Here is a 23,197-nt window from a genome sequence, read left to right as displayed (position 1 = left end):
CTTTGCTGTTTCTCTCACCTCCATCCTGAAACTTGCTCAGCCTTTCGAAGTATGATGATATAGGAACTTGAACAATATCTAGAATTGCCAGCAGCGTCCGGGTCAGTCTGAGAAGCTCACTAAAACTATAAAAGCCAAAGTATATGAGGTTTCGAGCCAGATGTACCACCTATGAGGAAAAGAAATTAAAAATGAAGGAAGTATGGGCAACCTTTGTGGTATTCAGCTGCACAATATGATGCATTTCACACAGCAGCTTTCACAGAGATTCAGATCTAGAGTGCATTCCGATTAGTACAAGTCTTTCCACTGATTTAAATGGACTATGGACTAAGGCCAATGACATTAAATGTTTTTCAGAGTTAGACAAAGAATTGGTCAGTCAAATTACAACAGAGAGAAAAACCAATGTGGGATTTAGGAAGGCCTGAGAGGATACAATTCATCTGAGAAAACACAAAAGATCAAGAAGAAAGACTCCAGGAAATTGATTAAAGAGGCAGCAGCTGTGGGGAAGATGGAAGTCAGAAGAAAAGATGAATGTGGTAAGTTTGAACAGAGGTGATTTTACATGACCAGAGGCAGGAATGACAAAGTTTGGGAGGTAGGTTGAAGGAAGAACTACAAAAGCTGTAAGCGTTTCCCTTTTATTCAATGTTATTTGAATCTAGAAGATTTAGGCCTATTTAAAGTTTCTGTCAGGAATTTCAAATAATATTTAAAACACAGGATTAGGTTATTCAGAGTATTTCCTTCAGTGTCATCTTAAACAGAGAATAGTACTTACTTACATTGAAGAATCACAGCTAACTCACTAATGTGGAGAGAAAAGACATATGGCCATGCACCCACAGACATATCCCTCCTCCTGCCACTGAAATGCAACTATCTTAGGAGAAGGAAGGAAAAATACAGCTGTTTGATAGCAGACAATAATATTACTTTCTGCAGTAACAGTCATCACCAAGAACACTGGAATTAGGAACTAGTGCTTCTTCAGGACATTTTACACCAACATTTATTCTGCAGCTAGCTTTATTTTGAAAGAACCAATGTCAACTTATCTGAAATGAGGAGGAATACTCTAAGTAGGATGCAGGTAGCTGAGAAGTACCTCAAATGTAAGTTTATTTTTCTCCTTGTCTCCGAAAGGAAAGGGCTGATTTACAACTTCTTTCAAGTACTCTTCTACAAATTCCATAGTTAGTGCAAACTTCCTCTTCATTTCATTCCTCGAAGAGTCTGTGAAAGAATCATACCTAAAATGCAAGGCACAGAAGGAAGGAAAATTAAATTTAATATAGGATCAGCTGTGACTAAAGGAAAAACAAACCAATCACCATGCTATGAAATTACTGTCAGTTCTCTGTAAAAAGGGGTAGAAGTCAGCTGATTCTTCATAGATATGGAAAGAGGATGCACAAACCTTCCCTCCAACAGCACCAGGAAGGGCTGCAGTGAATGGGACAAAAAAAAAAAAAAAAAAAAAAAATGAGACAGGAAAAAGCTATGGTTTTGGCAGATAGCACTCTTAAATCTTGCTGTGGCAATTCAATGTTCAATGTCACTAGGTCTCAGCTGCCCTCTATACCCATCAGCCAGAGTTTACTATTTCTGCAAGGAATAGAACAGATCAGGAGAGCAGCTCAGGATAGCCAGCTTCCTCCTTTGCACAACGAACTGGGATTGATTTTTTGTATATGTCAAAACAGACCTTCATCCCACTAACAGAAGCAATGCTGCCTGCTGCACTGCTATGCTTCTTCCTGTCTCTTCAGCCAGATACTCCCTGTCTGCACCTTGCTCAGTGGTGCTGCTCCATCAAATCAATTAAGCCAGAGAGGGTTTCCACTGAAGTCAATGGGCCCTTCTCCCATGCTTAAATGTAACACATGCTTAAGTACTTTGCTGGATGGAGGCCAAATCCTCTTGGAACAGTTTCTGGGGCAATAGCTGTACCTAACTATAAATTCTGGCTTTCCAACTGTGGCTTTCAGTTGAGCTTGAAGTACAAAACTGAGTTCCAGCCTAGCAAACCTGTAGTATTAGACACAATCAGATTACGTGAAGTTCAGTTGGTATGAGGAAAGGCCATTTCATTTTTCCCCAGCTTGTTCCCTATAAGAACACAGCAAAAAATTAAATAGAAGTATTTCCATGTAAAGCTAGCCGTGGAAGTTTCCAAGAGTAATAATAATTACTATCTCTGTGCTCTGCAACAAAATACCTATCACATGAATGTTGTGACAACATTAGTCTCAGAACAAAATGGTTGTAGATGTCTAACCCTTATAAAATGCTTTTGTACTTTAGTTTGAAACACTTTCGACTCACTCATGAATTGTGATCTTGGTAGGAATTTCAGTCCACAATCTGGCATATCTGACAGGTACCACAGATTCCTGAGGATCTCTGTCCACATGCATGTGTAGCATCAACCGACAGAAAGAAGCCCGGAGGTCATAAGGGAGGCTTTCATCAGACATACATCTTAGGATCAAGTCTACTGACAGTTGTGCAGAAATCTGGTTGATGGCAAGATACTGGCGGTCCAGGCACATTCTTGCAAAGAGGTTCAGTTGGTACCTTAAAAAGAAAAGGTAATAGCATATGGTATTCAAAGAAATCAGTCAGAAATGAAACAACTTACCTCAGAAACTCACTTTACAAGCCTGATATCAGCCTTTCTGATATAAATCCTAAAAAATATCAAGAGTGACTTTGCTAAGTAAGGGATCAATTTGCCATTAAAAATGCTAACTTCAGGCTCCAGCCCCCATGAAGACTGGGCCCCTTTGAAACTCAAAGGAAGCATTGTTCAATGGAAGGCTGAAGCATTTGGACTATTTGTTTTCAATCAGTTTAAGACACTGCTCCATGATCCCATTTCCTCTCTAATCCTCAGGACACTCCTTCCTCAGAGCATGCCTTGCTTCCAGTGCAGCACAACCTAAAAATAAAGCCCAATAAATAGTAGGTAAGAGGCAAAACGATAAAGAGACATAAAGAGTTGTTATGAGCAAAGGAAACTCAAGATTTGTCTGGAATATACAGCACAGATTGTGATGCTTCCTATATGAAAAACTTGAAACAAACTTTTAATCCAAGTTTTTGGCATGACCTGGTTTCCTTTTTTGATATTGGCAAACAAACTGGATAAGAACAGCACCAGGGTCTTCGAGAGTTCATAGTTTCTTTCATTTGAGTAAGTAGTTTTACCTGTAGTAGGTAAGAACTTCTAAATCAGCTTTTGTGCCCTCCTTTGCCTCCTGAGCCAGATGCCTGATGGCTTTGCCATGAGGCTCCTTGTTACTGTCAATCCAGTAAAGCCACACTTCCTCTTCATCAATGTCATCCGAGATGACTGGGCATTCCAAGGGATTGTCCATCTGTGTCGAAACCAGCCTGCAAGTACAAACCATTCACAATGGAACCACTAGCAAACTGCTACAAATATAACAACAGAGTAGGTAACAAAAAGGTATGTTCCAATCATGGATGCTCACTTGGTCTGAATGAGAATGTCAGCATTCCCTGGGCTCAGCATAAACTTGCAGATGAGTTCCTGAGTTACTGGTATTGCTGTGGTGTTAGATACACACAGGTCTGATAGATAATCCAAGAATCTGCAGTCAAAAAACCACAGATGCAACAGAACATAAGAATTAAAATACTACACAGAAACACTGCAGTAGAAATCTCTAGCACCCATCGCTAGTATGCTCAAGGGAGCATATAACACAAGATTCATCAACATACAATCTTAGCTGATTCATACTGTTGCAACTCACAACGGATAAAGACAAGTAGTAACTTTGAGAGCCACCCTGAATGGTGCTGAACAATCACTCAGGGAGAGAAAAGAAAAATATCCCAAGGCTGACACTTCACAGCAAATCAAAGGCCAAAGAGTTGTACCTGAACTGAAAAGCAACCTGAGGTTATCTTAAGTTTGGCTGCCAGGGGAGCTCCACTGAAGGCCCTTGTCCTTGTCAGGAACCAAAAGCAGAAGTACACATTCTCACCCATCTTCCCATCAGGTAACACACATCTCCCTAACCCAAGTAGCAAGGAGATGTTACTTGTGCTGGAGATAGCCGTGTGTCCTCTGAGGACCTCCACTGTACTGAAGGAGTTCACACCTCCACCTTTTAAAGATGTCTTTTAAAATCTCTGAAGTGACACAGCCAACCATTAGTGAAGAGTGAAGATCTGTCAGGACTCGAATACAAGACCTCTGTATTCAGAGAGGTCATTCAGCATAAACCAGGAATAACAAAGTTTTGCATGGAAATCAGTTTCCTATGAATTTGTCTCTCGTATTTAGGTCTTCTGATGTTTAACAAGGTTCGGGCTCAGGCTTTCCTCGCAGTGAGGACATTCATTAGGGATCTCCTTCTTGTCCCTCTTTCACAGATTCCTCTGTGTGTATTAACAGTAGTCCATATTGCAGCCTTTGACTGCCTGGAATATAAAAAAGGCCTCTTCCCTCTACGCAGCTTCTTCTTTTCATGACGTGTAGGAACTGAGTATTTCTGAGCTCACCACTCCTCTACCAAATGTAGCTAAAACTTGACAAGAGGCTCAAGAGCAGGTGGAGGAGCAGATATGAGCAGGCACACTCACACATACACAGATCATACACTCCACTTCCTTAGAAATCCAGGTAAAAAATTTGACCATCTACTATCAGCCATTCAAGGATCAAATAGTTTGAACCTCTATAGGTGATCATCCTACCAGAGGGAAACAGAAAATCATTTCTGCATTAGCACAGACCACGCTCCACACAGAAGTTGAGAACTACAAGGGCTGAGTGCAGAAAGCATTTTTAGGATACACTTAGGAACAATTTTACCCATCACTGAAATGAAGCTTTGTGGCAACAGGTAATTAACAGTGCACAGCAATATTGTATCACAAAGATAATCTTAAGTAAACAGCACATAATTGCATAGAATTCTGGGGAAGTTACCTAGTTGGAGCTAAAACTCAGGAAGGTTTTAAATTTTGTGGTGCATGTGTTTTAGAGCGTACTGCCACAATTCTTACTCACACTAGTAGTGTTGCAGAAGTCTACAAGATTCTCCACAAAAATAAGTGCCATAAGACCAAGCTTTTACTGTTCAGATTTCACCATCTGGCAAGGTGTATTTTTCAAACACTTACTTCTTTTGGACTTCAGCCTTAAAGAAATGAATACACAGCAGTTGCACCATGTAGTTATGCAACAAATACTATGACATCCTCCATCACAAAAAAAGTGACGTGAGATTGTCAATAAAGACTAGGACCCTTCAGCACTGAAAAGGAGCTGATCTCATGTGGTTTCCTCTTAGTACTGATCAAACCCAACACAGTTTAACGTGGGAGAGGCAATGAGATTACTGAGTGAGACAAAACAGCTGCAGATATATAGAGAATAATTGAAGCAGTGAAGCACCAGGGCCTTGAGCAATAACCTTAATCGCTTACAGAAAAATGGTATTCACAATTACAGAGGACATTATTTGGCCTTCAGTACATTAATTGCTTATACTTGCATAACTTCAGTAATTTTACAACTGAAAATCCAATGAAAAGAAATTCATTTAAAACCTCAAGTTAAAAAAAAAAAAAATTCCATTTCCTTTATATTCTGACCTAAAGCTAATGAAAATAATTTCCAACTGAGTGAAGTTCAAGGCCAGAATTTTTCCTTTGGAAGACCTGGTCTAAGACAGATGTTTACTGGGATCTTCACTGCCTAGTCCCCTTTCAGGTCTGACCTGGAATGAGAACCTGCAGGAAAACCATTATTAATTTGCACCAAGATTATTAGCAGGGGAATCAATACAAGTGGCAGTTTCACAGAGGAACTGCAGAATTCTGAGAAATTAAAATTTCTGTTTCTTTCTCTTTGTCCTGATCTGAACTAAAACCAAATTTTCAAAATTGTCCTGTGAAGTATAAACCCTCTTTTCAGTAAGCTTTAGTTCTGAAATGCAGATATGGTCTAATCCCAAGAATTACAGGTAGTTCTGGTATTTGCTAGCTTGACACTGTGCATGTGGGGTTTTTGTCTGCCAGGTCACAAAAAAAAAATAAACTGGGAGAAAGAGACAACAAAACAATGAGCAGGAGGCAGATTCACAGCTACTGCAAATATAAAAGCCTATCAATACAGAAAAAGAACATTATGTAGACCACTTCAAACCTTGGCTCTCGATTCCTCCTGAGTAAATTGACAAAGGTCTCTATTTCTTTAGCTGTGATGTGTTTCTCTAGAAGTTTTCTGTTGTTGTGCAACAAAGCTGTGATGGTGTCTTCTGCTAGAATATCATAACCAATCTGGGACTGCATGACACAGAAGTTCTTAGCAATATATTCCTGAAAAAACGAAAATTCCCTTGATGACTTGTTAAGTAGTAATGTCTTTCTTCTAGAACCAGAAGCATCTAGATCAATTAGCAATCAAAATAAACCTCAAAACTTTCTTGTCTGAACCAGCCTGAACTAAATAACATCTGAACACCTAAAATATGTACCCAAGAAACAGATTAAATATTAGGGATGACTAATTCTTTTTATTCTTTCATAAACCAAAGGATTGAATCCATGAAAATATATATGAAATTCAAGAAATGGCAACCAATTTTTTTAGAAGGAAAAACTAAAAGGTTTTTACAACATTTAAGAAGCTTTTCTTTCCTGACTCTTCCCTCCTCCCTTTCTCTCCCTCCAAGACAGAAATATTTCTGTAAAGCATGAGAAAGAAAACAAAGAAGCCACACATAGTGGTTCAATCTTTTATCTCTAGTCCCTTTAGTCCTATAAAGTCAGTGCAGTTTTTCCCCGCTGCAATGTGCAAAGCACTCGACACCATGTTCTAAAGTACTTCTTGCTCATGGGGAGTGTCCAGCAAATTAAGCTGGACTGATAGAATATAGGGGAAATCAGGCTACCTGATAGAATATAGCCTCTGGTCGGATTCACTGTCATCCTTCTACAAATATTTAAGCAACAGAAACAGACAGTTTTGCAGACTTCCCACTTTACAGACTAGATTCCAAGAGCATAGTTATAATAACAGCTCATGAATGTAGCAGTGGACCCCAATCTCAGTCTAAAACTGTGAAAGTACAAGGCAAACCTATGATATTCATTGCTGATCATTCAATTCATATACAAATGCCTACAGAAAAAAAACACTGTTCCTCAGCATGAGGCAATATAGGACAGTGATTTCTTACTACTAACCTACATAAAACCTAGTCCTTTCACCACTACCACAGGATCCCACTTGTAAACGCAGAGAGTGATGTCAAACCTAGACTTATAGTAATCAGGAGGAAAAAAGTGCTGAATATCACTGACCTGGTTCTTCCTGTAGTCTTGTTGGGAATGTCTGAGAACTCTGTAACATAACCTTAACATGTATTTGTATGGGGCATATCTCTGGTCACCTAGGTCTTCAAGTCTCAGCATCGATCCTTCACCTTTGTCCTTAAAAGGAGCTTTGAGGATACCAAATATCTGTTCAAAATCAAAATCACTGAGAATGAAAATCAAACCCAGGTTTTTGCTTAACCTGTAGCAGTCAATGGAAATGTCCTCTGACAGGATCAACACAAGGGCCTTATTGATCAAAGTCAGAAGTGAATCACTGCACTTATCTACATATGACAAGAGGGGGCACAATCTCAGACATTACAGCTTTATGCATTTATCTTTACATTTCCCACCAACTTGACTGACACTGCTTCCTTTTTACTGCTATCCCCAATTTTAAACATTGTTAGTTAAGTGCCTTAACTTTGTATAAATTAATGAAAAAGGGGGACAATATTGCCTGCTGTCCAATTTAATCCTTTTCACCTTTTTTTTTTTTTTTTAATTTTAGCAAAATACTTAAAGAGAATATTAATTTTGATTTACATGCAAGTTTGCCCTCATATAAAGTCAGGGACCCATAAGGGCATTAGAATTTTTCCTATATGGGGAATACTTGCAGGATTGGGACCATGTTGCAAGCTTGTTTCAAATTTCGTTAACAATTTGCTATCAAATGTAGTTCTAAAAGTCATCAGAATCACATGAAACTAACAGTCATCAGACATGGCCCCTCATGCTTCTATCTGATTCACAGGCCCTTACTACACAGTGTCATACCTATTCAACTCAATCAGACACAAACCCAATATGGCATAAGCCAAGTTACCTAAAAATAACATTTTCTCACATCACTCTCTCCTACAATCTGTTAGTAAATATAAGCAAGTTATTAATACAGTAGGACATACCTGAGCCAATATATTTTGTTCCCTCATTAATTTTTGTCGTTCCCGGTTTGGCTTGGTAATGACCACATCCAAAACTTCCTGCCCGTTATTAGGCACATCAGCAACAAAGAAAATGAGATCTTCCAGTAACTTGGTTACAAACCTAGAATGAACAGACAAATCATTATTATATACAGTCATTCAACACTTGCTAGGATTCATTAAGAGAGAAAATCACCGTTTAGAACAAGCTTTATGTGGCACAATGAAACTTCAATCACTGCAAAGTTAAGTTTGACATGTGCTTAAGGTTTCCAGACCTTGGTTCAGCAGAGGCTTAAATCCATCAACAGGGTTGTTTATCAAGGCATTAAACAACAACCAGAGGGAAAAAGAAAGAAAAATACAGGATGCTGGCTTGATGCAGAGTATTCAGAAATCCAAAATCTATACCTGCTGGCCTCAAGGCCCAGGAACAGTAGAAAGACACTCTTATGTAGCCTAGCACAGATTTTTATACTTTATCACAGACACAGACATGGGTCCACAAAAAAAAAAAAAATATGGACTGTGTTGGGTTTGTGTGTGGTGGTGTTTTGGTAAGAGGCTACAGGGGTGGCTCCTGTGAGAAGCTCCTCCAGCTCCAAGTCAGACCCATCTCTAGACAAGGCCAAGCCAATTAGCAACAGTGTCTGCGCCTTCGTGAGAATGTATTTAAGAAAGGGAATCTGGGAGGAGGAGGAAGAATAAGGGAGATAGCCCTGTGAACACCGAGGTCTGTGAAAGAAAGGAGGAAGAGAGGGGAGAGGTGTGCTAGAGAGCAGGCTCCCCTCAGCCCGTGGTGAGAGGGCAGGCTGTGCCCCTGCAGCCCATGCAGGGCACCGGGGCAGCAGACCCCCACCTGCAGCCCGTGGAAGACCCCACACCAGAGCAGGTGGCCGTGCAAAAATAAGGCTGGGACACTGGGGGAAGCCCATGCTGGGGCAATTCATCGCTGGGAGGACTGAAATGCATGAGAGGGACCCATGCCAGAGCAGCTAGGGAAATCTGCAGCACTGTGGGAAGAACTCATGTCAAAGAAGTTCATGGAGGACTGTCTCCTGTGAGATGGACTCCACACTGGAGCAGGGGAAGAGTGTGAAGAGTCCTCCTCCTGAGGAGGAACAGCAGAAACAGTGGGTGATGAACTGACCAGAACCCCCATTCCCTGCCCCCTACGCCACTGGGGGTGAGGAGGTAGAGAATCGGGAGCAAAGCTGAGTCCAGGAAGAAGGAAGGGGTGGGGGGAAGGTGGTTTTAAGATCTGGTTATATTTCTCACTGTCCTACTCTGTTTGATTGGAAAATTAAATGGTGGTGGTGGTGTTCAAATCAAATTGATGTCCTTTTTCTTCCCCTAATGAGTATGTCTTTTGCCCATGACCATAATGGGTGAGTCATCCCTCCCTGTCCTCGTCTGGATTCTGGAGCCTTTTGTTTTATTTTCTCCTCCCCATCCCTGAGAGTGAAGGGGTGAGCAAGTGAACAGCTGCGTGGTGCTCCATCGCCCTCTGGGCTTAGACCACAATATGGACTCACTAGAGGAATAAAAACATTCTGCCACTAGACTATTTCCTTACTGACCCAAGAAACTATTGAAAAATGACTATATTTGTTTCATTCTTTGATACACAAAAGAAGATTTGGCAGAAGCAAATGCTAAAAAGGGCAGAGGCAGTAGTAATTCCTTCTTTCCTACCTTCAGAAAATACAAAAAGAAAGAATACAAATGCAAAAAGAAATTGGTCATTGTCTCCTTGTTACTAACATACCTCGCCAGGCATGCACAGGGAGGTACAGATGCCCACAGATTTCAATGAATCTCCCTTAAAAGAACTAGCAATCTTTTACAAACAAAGCCCAGCATGTCTCCTACCCTGGGGAACCATCATCTGAATTTGGACATCATCTAGTCTATAATTACTAAACCTGCAGGCATGCCATGAAAGTGGCAGGAGGATGCCCAGTAGATTTTCAAAGTCATCTCTGGGAGCCAGACACAAAGTTTCTATTGCCCACAAGAAGGCTGGGCTCTTCAGCTAAACCCTCTGACTGAGCTTTAGCTTTAAAAGTCTCAGCCCAGTGGTGGAGAAAAACAAGGCCCATGTCGTGTTCCCCTCCTCCCCTTCCCCCCTGCCCTGGGTCTTCCCCTACCTCCCGAAAAAGTAGAAAAGTCAGATGTAGGATAGAGTAACCAGGAATAAACTTTTGGGACCCCTACTTCCTAAGCAGGAAGGTGATAAGACAGGAAAAAGAGGTGGGTTTTTTTCCCCAAAGGAAATCACATGAACAAACAAATAATGGCACTATTCTGAAACCATTATGAAATGTTTTACATGTGCACTGTACCAATCTGTCAACATCAAGACCTGACAATATTGGGTTGCAGTAACACAGCAGTGCAAGGTTAATACATGGATGTCACACCTTGATTATGTTGTTGTATCCCTCTCCGGTTCAACTCAATTACAAAATGGCCCATCAGCTTTTCAGCTCTGAGTACCAACACCCAGGCCATTACAGATCTGCCTGTTACAATAAGTATAGTAAACCAGATAGCAAACCATCTGGTCTAATTGTGACTGACAACCAACAGCAAAAATTCAGTTTTATCACTAAAAATTAACATTTTCAGCAAAAAGATGTTTATGATGCATGGTGGAATAGAAGCTATAAATTAACACTGCCAGAGATGCTGTCTAATACTCAGTTTAACCACAGACAGCTGAAAACAAAGAGCAAACAACATCACTGGCAGTGGGATATATTTGGCTACAGCATACAACAAAATCTCTTAATTCAGGGGCGGGTGTGAAAAACAGACATTCTAATAGCACTACAGCTGAAATGTGGATGAATACAAAGAGTAAACACCAAAATAATGTAAAATAGGAAAAGAGCGCAGAGAAAAATAGAATAAGAAAGGGAAGGGACTATTGGGGCGGCTTCTGCCACTCTGAGACCTCCCTCGACTGCTCGCACAGCATGTATGTGCAGTACAGTGAACTCCACAGGAATCAAGAATCCTGCCCTGCCACCCACTGTATAGACAGCTTCTATGTACATGAGAATCACATGCAATGGACCCCCAATATTACAGCTCAGAAGTGGTTTATCAAAGGAAATTAAGACAAACACTTTGCATTTGCCCAGGGAACTACCCCTTTATTTATGTGGCCAGTGAGCTGGGGAAGTGCTGTTTACCCCCATTTCACAAATGAGATACACAGACCAGCCTGATGTGCAGCAAGGATTCTCTGACAGAGATGGAATCTAACCCCAGGCTATCAGTCTCAGCACTGAAGTCTCCTCTCCTAATTGCCTCTATGTCCACACAGATGTTACTGACTTACCCATTACTGTGATGTCATGAGTAACCAAATACCAATTAAGGAGGGAAGAAAATAAAACTCACTAACCTCCTTTCATTCTGGGTTATTGTTCCATTCTCCAGCTTTTTAACAGTTGATGCTAGAACCTTGTTTGCGTCATTGGCAAAGTCCAAGTCTCTCACCTCAGACAGAGGAACCGATACAATGGCAAAAGCTTCCTTGTCCTCTTTCGTTTGGCATGTCCCAATCTGCAACAGTTTGTGGTTTAATGTTGGTAAGCAATCCTCTTACCTTTATCCTAATTATTCTGCATTTTTTATATGCTAGAAGTGAGATCACTGGTAGAGAACTTCAGGAACACATTTAGTATTTCAATCCCAGGATACATGTGTTTACCTTTAACATCACAGGCCTCTCTTCATCAGTATCTATTGGAATGCTGGTACTAGTGACCCAAGTGTTAGTGCATAAATGCCTCAGTCGGACGTACGAGTTCCTAAAGGAGAACGAAGCAAACAACAGGTTAGATGGGATCAGTCCTGAGCTAAAGTGGGCAAGGCGGAATGCAATGCAACACATGACCATGAAATGAGACTTGAGGGCATGAGCCACACCAGCCACTCACAATAAAAGGGTAAGGGAGACCTAAAAGATACTGCAATACCCGTTTCCCTTGTCTCCTTTTTCACCCAGAACAGAGATGCAACAAGAACAAACAGCATCTTGGGATTATGCAGAATGCTGTTTTTAAGTATCTATATAAGCCTAGGAATGAAATATTCCTTAAAGAAAAAAATTTTAAAAGAAGGTATTATAAAATCTCATCTGAATAGAAATACATTTCATGAATAAAATCAATTATTTTCTTATAATTTTTTTCTGCAGAATAACAAACCCCTTCGAGCTGTCACAGCACAAAAACCAGAAAGTAAAACTGACCACGGCTTCACAGCTTCACCATTATGATCTGCAAACCCTTGTTCCAGGGAGCAAGCATTTACAGTACCAGTTCTCAACTGAAAACCAAGTGAACAAAGAGCACATGATTCTTCTAAATTCTTTCCATATGATAATCTGTGGTATTATCAAAAAGCAGAGCTGAGAAATCAATTACAATTTTTACTCTGAATTCTACTTTTTAAATATATTCACTGTGGTCTTCATTCACGCTCTCCCTTTCATGCTGATGGGCTTTGAGTATTCAAGTAAGCAAATTATCTGGCAAAATTTAGCATAGCAAATACACTTTAAAGCTGCACACATTGGTATTTGCGGGTACCCAGCTTTAAAATCCACCCTCATAACAACTAGCCCCAAGTGTCTGCATGCCCATTCAGTCACAACCAACACCGTGTGACTTATCTAGCCAATCTCAGCTAAGCAGCACAGTTGAAATTTCAAATCTTCACAGTTAAAAACCAGAAGCCACTTGCTGAATTAATTTAAATAACAAATGTGTTCAGTGGGATCATGATCCGTCAGAGAAAGAGAAGTCCAGTTCACCATGCACGTTATTTTGTTAGGAACAATTCAGTTAGATCTATTATCAATACAGTTTTTGCAAACAGTTCACAGGGCTCAATTCTGTCCTCATAAATATCTGTGCAATATTTAGCCTATTATTTTTCCCTTCACAGACTCTCTTTAAGTGTCACTTGTTTTATCCTTATAATTATTTTACCCAGTCACAGCAGCAGTATCATGTTTTATACATCCCTTGTTTATCCATGAACACTCCTCAAATTTTAACTGAAGGATAATACTTGCTCATGCTTGATTTTTTCTGCTTTACTCACCAGCATAATGTTAGGAAGAAACCCTGTCAAGGCAGCACTATTTTTTGCCTTTTTTTTTTTTTTTTTTTTTTTACCTTGGAACCAGGCAATCAGCTCTCTGAAGAGTGGTGGCATCCAGTTCAAAGAGAGATGCGATGTCATTTCCATGTGGCACAGAGACCAAAGTATACATAATCTTCTCCCCTGCTTGGCGTTTCTTCTTTGAAGCAGGAAGGTCGCCGTCTCTCTGCTGATTAGGCACAAGGGTTATTTGCTTGCATCAGGGCCCATTATAATTTCTCCAATTACCTTGCAGACGAGTAATACATCTGAACTGTACTTTTTTTTTTTTTTTTTTTTTTTTAAATATTCTAGTAAGAATGTACCATGACTGGCTTTGGAGTGTGTAACACAAAGGATGCACTTTGCCCCAGGCACATGGGGTCTTAGACAGTCATTATAACAACAGCAGGTCACAAGCTACAGAGAGACTGCAGTACTGTATTACTTAACACCTACAACTTCAAAAAACCTGCAGTAGTTTCAGACCCTTCACTCCCAACAGATGTAACTACACAGTGCTGGTTTGGAAAGGGCCAAAGTTAAAAGAAGAAAACTAATGAAAATTGGATCTTTTAAAGGGGGGAGGGGATTAAAAAAGTAAGCAGTTTGCCTAAACCCACTGCTGTTTTATTTAAGTTTTCTCTTTTTCTCCTCCTATACAGTCAGAATCACAGCAGCACACTTTTCAAACAGCAAGAGTCGGAGTATTTGCTCCACTAACATCAACTTGTCATTGGAAGGGGGACACACAAAGCACCAGCTAAATTGTATTAGAAATCTTAGCACGGGCTGATAACACGTTGGAGGCTGGATCCAATGTAGGTCTGAGCTTGCCCACTGCAACTGGAGAAGTTGTTCCCTTCGAGGAGCCTAGCTTTCAAGTGACAGATTTACAAAGTTGTGTTGGTGCCTCAAAAGAGGTGTGCAAATATACAGTGGTGATCTTCCTCCCACTGTCTGCTGAAGGTCCGTGGGAATTTTGTGACCCATCATCACTAAGCAGCCATCTTCATCTTTAGTTATCTACGTACCTTTGTCTTCACAGACTGCAAATGCTACCTTCCCTAAGCTCCTATCTTCGCTTGAAGGAGTAATTTGGAGTCTGTGCCCGTAACCACGCAGCAACCAACAGAATTACTGGCATAAGTAAAAGCTGCTCCTCTGGGGCGTTGAGTTACATGTATTACAAAAGACTAATAACCAATTAAGAGACTGGAAGCCTAGGGCCCTTTACGTACACAAATATATCAAGGAGGGAGAGGGAAAGAAGAATGGAGAAAGCCAAAAGAGAAAAATCAAACACTGGAAACCTGAAATACTATTACAATGATTTATAATGCACCACTAGGGAAGAGATGTACAAAGCAATATAAAGAGGCTAGGCTGTACTCAGTTTGCATTAGTACCTTGATTAAAACCAAATCATAAGGGATAATCAAGGGCAAAGCTTTAATTATTCATACAGCTAATTGATATTAAGCAACAAAATCAAGGATGAGTGAAACTATGTAAAAAATAGCTAGTTATCATCTCATTTCAAGGCATTTTTTGAACCCTTCCAAAACATCCATTTCTTCATTATCAAGCCTAAAAATGCCAGATTTCATCTCATTACTTCTACCAAGGATCAAGACATTAGGAAAAAACAGCAAGAAATCCTCTCAGAAGTTTTTCTTAGGCTCATCTAGTCATTAGAGTATTGTCACTAGTTTTTGAGAGGAAGGCTTGCTGAGACAAAGGGCAATCATCTCCTGTGTCTCGCACAAGAGTAAATTCAGCTGGCAGTCCTCACATCCTACCATATGCCACGCCTCAAAAATATTAAACACAATCACACAGAAAACTTAACTAGAGATTGAGAAAAACAGCAAATTTTTTTGTAATTTCCATACATATTTTGTTTTACATACTTAGGAAGAGACCCAAACTAGAAAGGAAGGCAAACTATAAGAGAATCCTCTTAAGAGCTTAACAGGTGTAAGTCAAAGCGTAGCATCAAATGAAAATCTACTTCCTATATTTTCAAACAAAATGGAAAACTGGAAAACCAGTTTAAAATTCAAGAGGTCTGTGAAAGGGGTGAGTAGCATAGGTTAGTTTAGAACAGCACCCAGACTTTTTGATATTTTCCATAATTTACATTTAAATCTAGTTAGGGTTTCCCAGAAACTACCCACTCTACTGTAATTTCCAAACTGAAAAGACTAGTATACAAAAAGGCAGGACACTTCATAATTTTATGCATTTTTATTCCCTGGAGCTCTGGGAAACCACATATGAAACCATATTCTATTCACTCATGACATAACGTCTGACCGTCCCTAGTAGATCCTTATGCACATGTGTAGGTTTCTATGACAGGAGGCAAAGCCAAAGGCAGGCCTCCTGTGCTGCAGCAGTCCATGCTAACCATTAGCTCTGTGGGGAATTTAATCCTGCAGTTTGGGGCTCACTCTCCCCACTCACTAGTCTCCCCAACGATTGTATAGATGCAGCTGAGCAATGGAGTTGGCTCATCAGGCCTAAATCCCACCAACCAGTCTTAGCAGCTGTCAAATCAGGCCTGGCACATGAGCAAGTGCTGTTCCTTAATCTGAAAAGAAAGTCCACTTCAACAGAGGACAAGACAGTGCCTGCAACACTGCTAACTGCAATGCAAAGCTTAGCTGAGCAAAATCAGACCAGCACAAGAGTGGTACAGTAGTGCCAGACTGGACTCCAGCACAAACCTCAGAACTTTCCTTGTAATGTTATTTTAGGATCTCAGACACACCTCACAATCCAACCTGGATTATGGGTGTTAAACACTAGTCATGGAAAAAGAACATGTAACAAGAAGTGACCCTCAACTTGACAGCTCTGAAAACAACTTGCATACATGGAGTGCCTGAGAGAGAGCAATACTGTCATTACATATGAACATCCATGGGTCTATATTTACGTCTGAGTGCATGTGCACATGCCTCTCTGCAAGAGAGAATGCACACACACTTGGACACAGAAAGTTTCTTATGATTAATTAAATTTAGTAAACAGTCATCAGAATCAGCACTTAACCAAGCCATTAATGAATCAGCAGATGAGTCTATGTGAGCATGTGTAAAGAAATGAAAGTATCAGACTATCTCAAATTAATTAGACAATACAATCAGCTCAGGAGAAGCACTGCATTCCTAAGCAGAGGAAAACAAGGTGACATTTGCTCAGGTAAGAAACTGGCATATGAGCAGATGGAGCCAGCAAACCCAGATTCAATGAAAAGAAGGAAAGAAAGGAATTGTAAAGGGACTCTAATGTGTAGAGAAGAAAATTCAACTTAAAGCAGTATGAAGAGGAAGTCAATGAACAGTTTCAGAGTTGTTGGTGATGCAGTGACAGTCAAGGAAAGCACTGTCCGGGCTTCTCTAATAAAAAATAAAATAAAAAAAAAAAAGGGCAGGTAAGTTACACACCAGTAGTATAGAAAAGTGGTGTAAGAACTGTGAGTAAAACAGTATTAGCAAATAGTAAATCCACTGAGAAAAAAATTTGGTCTGATTGTCCCAAACCACTGTGAAACTGCTGACAGGCTGTTGCAAGTCAAATCAGATACGTCATCAAGGTGAAAAAGGTAGAATCACCCTCACCCTGTCGTGCCCTGGTTAAACAACTTGCATGGATGAAGGAAACGCACGTTCAGCTCCTCATCTGCCTGGCAGGAGCTGGACCTGCTCCTTCCAAAAGAGTGACCCGGTCCAAATACCAGGTGGTACAAAGAGCAGTGTAATCCCCACTCTGCCTGACAAAGCCTAAGCGTCCACCCGAGTAGAGGGCTGTTAGCCCCCCGGCCACCAGCCTCGTCCCGCAGCAGTAAGGCAAAGCCTGCTGCTCACACGCACGACGGGACTTTGCCAGGAGGGGGAACTGAGCATTCCCCTGCCACACGGCCAGGGCACCGTTCCGGGAGGGACTCGTCTAGGAAAGCAAAGGCTGAGAGTTCCAAAAAGGAGTCCTGATTCATGAAAACAAACAGCCATTTTGGTGAGGAGTGGAAATGCAGATCCAGGCTCGCAGCAAAGTCCGTAACTCCTGGTAACACCACCGTTCTGCAGTGCGCCACACCGATTTAAAAAGAAGCTTAAGAGAAACCCAGTGCAAAGCTAATATGGTGTTCACGATTTGAAGGGCAAATGTAACTGGAGACAAATCCCATATTGTAATCAGGGACAAAATAATCAGGTACAATCAGATTTGTCTTTCTTGAGACTTACAGCCCAGCAAGTAACCCTTCTTCACAGATCTCAATACAATTTGCTAGTAATTGTGACCTATCCCAAATCCCCATTATTCACCTCAACTGGGTATCATACCGAAAATTCAGGAGATTTACATGAAGTTTTGCTTATGGAGGGACCTTCCTTTCAACTGCAAAAAGCAATACAAAAACATGTCAGACCTGAAATACCTTTTCTTTTAGAAACCCAATCTACAATTCCAATTGGTAAAGACACCTCTTGTGGCATAGAGACAGACAAGGATAATGCCCTGCTCCAGAATGAATACATTAAACTGCACTACAGATTTCAGCAGAAATTAAATTTAATAGCAGCCAGAATTCTGAAAATGCCTGTTAAATCCAGTACAATGTGGTATCTCAATGCTAACCCAGTTTAGGAGGCTCTTACAAAACCAGCATTTTCAGAGTGCAGTAATGTGAGCAGAACTCCATAGGCTAGGTGATTTAAAAAATTCTATATGAAAAGAAAGTCGAGTAAATTAATGACCAGCCTTGCTCCTGCATGTTACGAAGGCCTGGCAGACAGCACAGCAGTTAGCCTCCTATAACACCTTCACTGTTGACTCATTTGTGAGTCATCGCATTTTTAGCAGAGACATCACGTTGCAATTCTGTTGTTAGGAGCCAGAGACATTCTGTAAGAAACAATGTATGCGTTTTCAGAGCTGATTCAAACCTCTGTGCAGCAGCAGAATAATAATAATGTGCCGGCATCCGTGTCTCCCCTTCTCCCCCTCCAGGCCTCTCAAGTGGTCTGACTGCTGGCTTTATATAAGCAGAGACACTGCTATTTTAAAGCTGATGATTTTCTTTTTTTTTTTTTTTTTTTTAATGTTTTTCAGATTGCTTATTGCCAGGTTAATTCTTAACCAAGCCTTTAAAAACACAATAAATTCCCCACGCCTATTCTATTTGTTTAAACTGCATCACCTGTGTCCCACATTATAAAATTTGAATTAAACAAACTTAGTTGCTAGAAGGTAAAATAAAATAAAATAAAATAAAATAAAATAAAATAAAATAAAATAAAATAAAATAAAATAAAATAAAATAAAATAATAAAATAATTTACAGTGTTTATTAGGAGAAAAAAAGTATCACCTGAGTTGGAAGCAAGAAAGAAAACTCCAAATTGCAGAGTTGTTTGAAATTCATAAATATAGATAAACAGAAGTCAAAGGAGATAAATCAAGTTGTACCATAAGTCCATGGTAGAACTGTCCAACTTCTTTACAAGAAAAGTAAATGCATACTAGTCTCAATCCTAAGAAAAATCTCAACAATAAAATCCCGTTTGTAACTGGTTAGGATTAGCACTCTCTCATGAAAATGCAGACAAATGGAGTTAAGATGCCTATCCAAAGACAGCCTTTAATACAAAGGCACTAACAAATGCCAGGTTCCCAGCTGTTCTTGACATTTCCCCAATGTTTATAGCATTCTTCTGGATGCTGTACACTTCTGTGATTAGAAATAAGAGACTACTTTGCAGCATGAAATACATCAATTTTGGATTTAATGGGAGCTGTAACACAGAGCACTGCATTTTGATGCACAATACAGTACAATCTCCTAGACTTCAAGAGATAAAGAAGTCTTTTTTTGATAAGGCCTTTAAATTCACAGAAAAGTCTTCCCATTAAAAAAAAAAAAAAAAACTTCTGAAGTTTAGATGTGAGAAAAATATGTATAATATTAAGCAATTCATTGTAAGTCCAAATTTTGCCAGAAATAAAAGCAGTGTTTCACAAGACAATTTGGCTGGGTTCTCAAGCAGCAGCCCATAAATGAGCAATGAACCACAGTCCAAACGTAGCTTTAATGATTGGGAACAAAAGTCCTAGTGACTTCCAGTAACGTTTATGTTCCCTGGAGCAAAACCCTTCCAGACTTTTGAATCACTTAAGGCAAGGCAGAAAAGACGCACTTTGGCAGAACTCAGGTGCCTATGCCCACTGCTGCACCACGGAAAATCCTTCTCCGCTGCTGCTTCCTAAAATTCAGTTGCCTAAGCAACTGTGATCAGGACTTATAAACCAGGCAGCGAACATGCACAAGAAGCCCTATCGCACATTTAGGAGTTAAGGGTTGGCATGAAACTCACAGATGGCTGTGCCATCTTTAAAACCCAGATGACAGAGAAGGAGATGGTACCCTTTTATCCAACAGACTAGCAGAGAAAAGAAAAACACAGGCTGTAGGCTCAGTTTCTTCCTTCAGTTGAAAGGACTCAAGTATGAATCTCCCATTTCCCTGCTACTCAGACTCCAAATTTTGCTGGGGTAGGTCCACTTCTACCTCCCTCTCTAGAGCAGTATTTACTTCACGGGCAGTATTTCAAAATTAATTGCTTCAAAAGATTAAAAAGAAGATGCCATTTCAGTGAATCAGTTAGGCAGTCACCCAGCAGAAGAAACACTAGATGAAAACCACAGAGCAAAGAAAGTGTGTGTGCTTTAGGTTATGTGCATATTGGTTACAAGACTGACATAGCTGGCCCCTAAAGAACTCCATGTATTGTAGGATTCTTGCACTTTTGAAGGATAATTCAGAACAACAAATCATTGTAACATAAAAGAAACTGCTTTACAGAGTTGTGAAGCTTTTCTGCTCAGTTGCTCAAGGCCAGAATGAAGGCTTAAAATAGCCATTGCTGACTCATGTTATTTCCAACAAGACTGTAAACAGGTGAAAGATCCAAAGGGATTTCTACCATGCTAAAAGTACCTGTAAGGCTTGGATTTACATGGAGGTGTTACCAAATGTTGTTAGGAGTTCTTTCACAAGAAAGTGCCGACTAAGTAAACTAAAATTTCCAGAGACATCAGTTTTGATCATCAATCAGTTTTGGTTAAATTTTCATTGGAAGTATTTGTCTAATCTGATTTATCTGGTCTGGGTTTTCAGTCGAAATCAGTAACCAGAAGGATTAAGCCAAACTGTTACAGAAGTCACCTTTAACATTCATGTTCAGATTACTCTTATTCTCTCTGCATTACCCAGTCAAGGGAATATTTAACTATTTAGATGAATTGGAACTGCTACAACTGGAAATCCTATACTATATCTAAAATAGTCTAGGTGTGGTACAATAGGATTGCATCCTTGGTGATGAGGGCCTAACAGCTACCCTATACATGTTTGCATAGGTCTTATGACAGACTAACTCTAGTCTGATTTTCTGGACTGGGCACCCATGAACATTTGGAGCACAGTAGATACATTCCAGGGATGCATGTATCTCTGTACTTTCATCCATCAGAATACAAGTTTACATTGTCTGAGATTGCTCTGCAAAGTGAACTGCAGTGTCTTAAACAGAGAATAATCTAAGGATTTGATATAGAAATGCCATCATGATGTGAACTACAACGCTAATGCAGACGCACGTCTATGAGACAAGCTCTACTGTTCACAGAGCAAGAGCATGAACCCAGGCATTTCCAAGCAAGCACCCTACTCACTGGGGTATTCTAGAACTTATCTCATTTTCCATTCAAAAGTTCCAAGGACTTCAAGTGTCATTCCAATACAAAAGAGAAACAGCTGGTGGAACTTCTGTATTTTCATGAGAGAGAATTCTCGTTTCTCTGGACAGCTTATCTATTATTGCTACATTACCATTAATACCAAATACCAAGCAAGACGGAAAAGTGAAATCGATGTTGTCAATTCCTACAAAAGTCTCCATTTTTATTAAAATTGCAGTCCTGAAGGCACGTGATGATGTAAGAATCTTGGGTTTCATTTCATGAAAAATAAAAAATTCTTCCCCATGCAGAGAAAAACTTGAAAACACATCCTCTAGGAGAACAAAAGCCAGAAGGCAAAGCGAAAGAAATTAAACTGAATTTTTTTCAAAGAAGATCTCTGCGTTTTCATGGCAATTTCATGAATTTGATGGAGGAATGATTAGTTTTTGGACTATTTGTTGCCTCAGTAACAATAAGATTCCCCCAGGGTTTTAACTCCACTTCCTTCATACGTTATACGCTACACATGTCTGCCCTTGCCTCGTTAGTTAGAATTAGCTCACATGTTCTTGACATTGTACAAGGCAAAGGCTGTTGCCTCCCAGGCGAAGGGCATAAGGCCTTTGTCCAACCCATCCACACTGCATCAAGGACAACCTGAATCCTTGCAAAGATGTCATGCTAGAGTTGCCTGAAGTGTGGCAGGGCTCAGACTACGCCTGTGTCTGAATATCTGCTTGCATGTATTCAATTCTGGCAATAAAAGGAGCCTGAGCATGTTCTTAGAATTAAAGCCACACTTGACTGACAAACATGCCCCAAGGGGGCTTGTTTCCACTAGCTGAGCCTCTGTATTGGTATTGGCACATAAGTAGCCAGACTTGCCTGTCCTTCATTTTCTTACTAAAGAGGGTGGTGAGTTTTGCCATGAAGTTAATACATCTGATTTGTGAAGAATTAATACATTCAGCAGAACAGCTTCCAACTAATGCTGATTTGATGCAGAATTTGAACAAGTTCCTATCAATTGCCTTATGCGAGGGAAAACTTTCTGTAACACTAGTTCTGAGTTGCACCCTAGCACACACAGGATATGGAAAAAAATCCCAGCAGCTGTAACATGTAAGGAAAAGGAAAGATATGAAGGACTTTCATATGTTGGGCTGTATTGGATTAAGGATACAGTATTTCCCAGATTATATGCAACATACAAATTTCACTTACCAAAGCTTTTCCTTCATTATTACCTTCTGGATAGTGTGGGTTAAGCTGGAAAAGAAAAGAAGTCAAATACTATCTTGATAGCTTTTAGACATTTTAGAACTGGGGGAGGGGGTTTGGTTTAGTTCTGTATTATGTATCCACCCTGCAAAAGGACAGTGGAGTATTTAGAAGCAGTATGAGAACGAAAATGTAAGAATTACCAATTCAAATTCTGACTGATTTAACTGGCTATGTCCTCACTTCAAAAAACTGCATCTTGCAATCAAGCCTGTTAACTCAAAAGAGAAATCTCAAATAGCCAAAACCAAAAAGAACGACGAAGAAAGCACAGACAGTTACTAATCTAAACACAGCAAGTTAGTCACCCACACACGTACACACGCAACCACTTCCAGGATTGACCTTGAGCAGATATATTGAGATAGAAACTAACGTGCTTCATGTCTATTGAGATTTTACAGGAAGACAGCAAACTCAAAATAAACACATCTTCGAAACAGGAATGGCAATGCCACTATAGACAAGTTTAATTGCCTCATGAGTCTGTTTAAGCATTATTAATGGAGATAATATTTTCTATGTCATACCAGGATTATCAAGCATTAATTAATAACTAAAGTAGTATGAGAAGCTTGGATGAAAGACACTATATAATAAGTGTAAAGTATTACTATTTAACAGTGTTTTATATGATTTTACTTCTGACAAGGGAAATATGTAGACTAGAAGATGAGGGATTATGTAGGCAGATATAT

General features: G+C 40.0%; 1 protein-coding gene across 1 annotated transcript in view; it reads right to left on the bottom strand.

The window, feature by feature from the left end:
* The window catches only part of ITPR2 (inositol 1,4,5-trisphosphate receptor type 2), a 272,128-nt gene that overhangs the window by 181,127 nt on the left and 67,804 nt on the right, over positions 1-23,197 (bottom strand). The window contains 12 exon segments of the mRNA XM_042795147.1: positions 19-169; positions 1,115-1,259; positions 2,335-2,586; positions 3,220-3,405; positions 3,507-3,626; positions 6,197-6,369; positions 7,357-7,515; positions 8,283-8,424; positions 11,719-11,879; positions 12,028-12,127; positions 13,502-13,656; positions 22,443-22,487. Of these exon segments, the coding sequence (XP_042651081.1) occupies positions 19-169; positions 1,115-1,259; positions 2,335-2,586; positions 3,220-3,405; positions 3,507-3,626; positions 6,197-6,369; positions 7,357-7,515; positions 8,283-8,424; positions 11,719-11,879; positions 12,028-12,127; positions 13,502-13,656; positions 22,443-22,487 (1,789 nt within the window).

Source organism: Tyto alba, unplaced genomic scaffold, assembly GCF_018691265.1.
Source record: "Tyto alba isolate M040663 unplaced genomic scaffold, T.alba_DEE_v4.0 Super-Scaffold_21, whole genome shotgun sequence".
NCBI lineage: Eukaryota > Metazoa > Chordata > Aves > Strigiformes > Tytonidae > Tyto > Tyto alba.
This window is presented reverse-complemented; position numbering and strand designations above follow the sequence as displayed.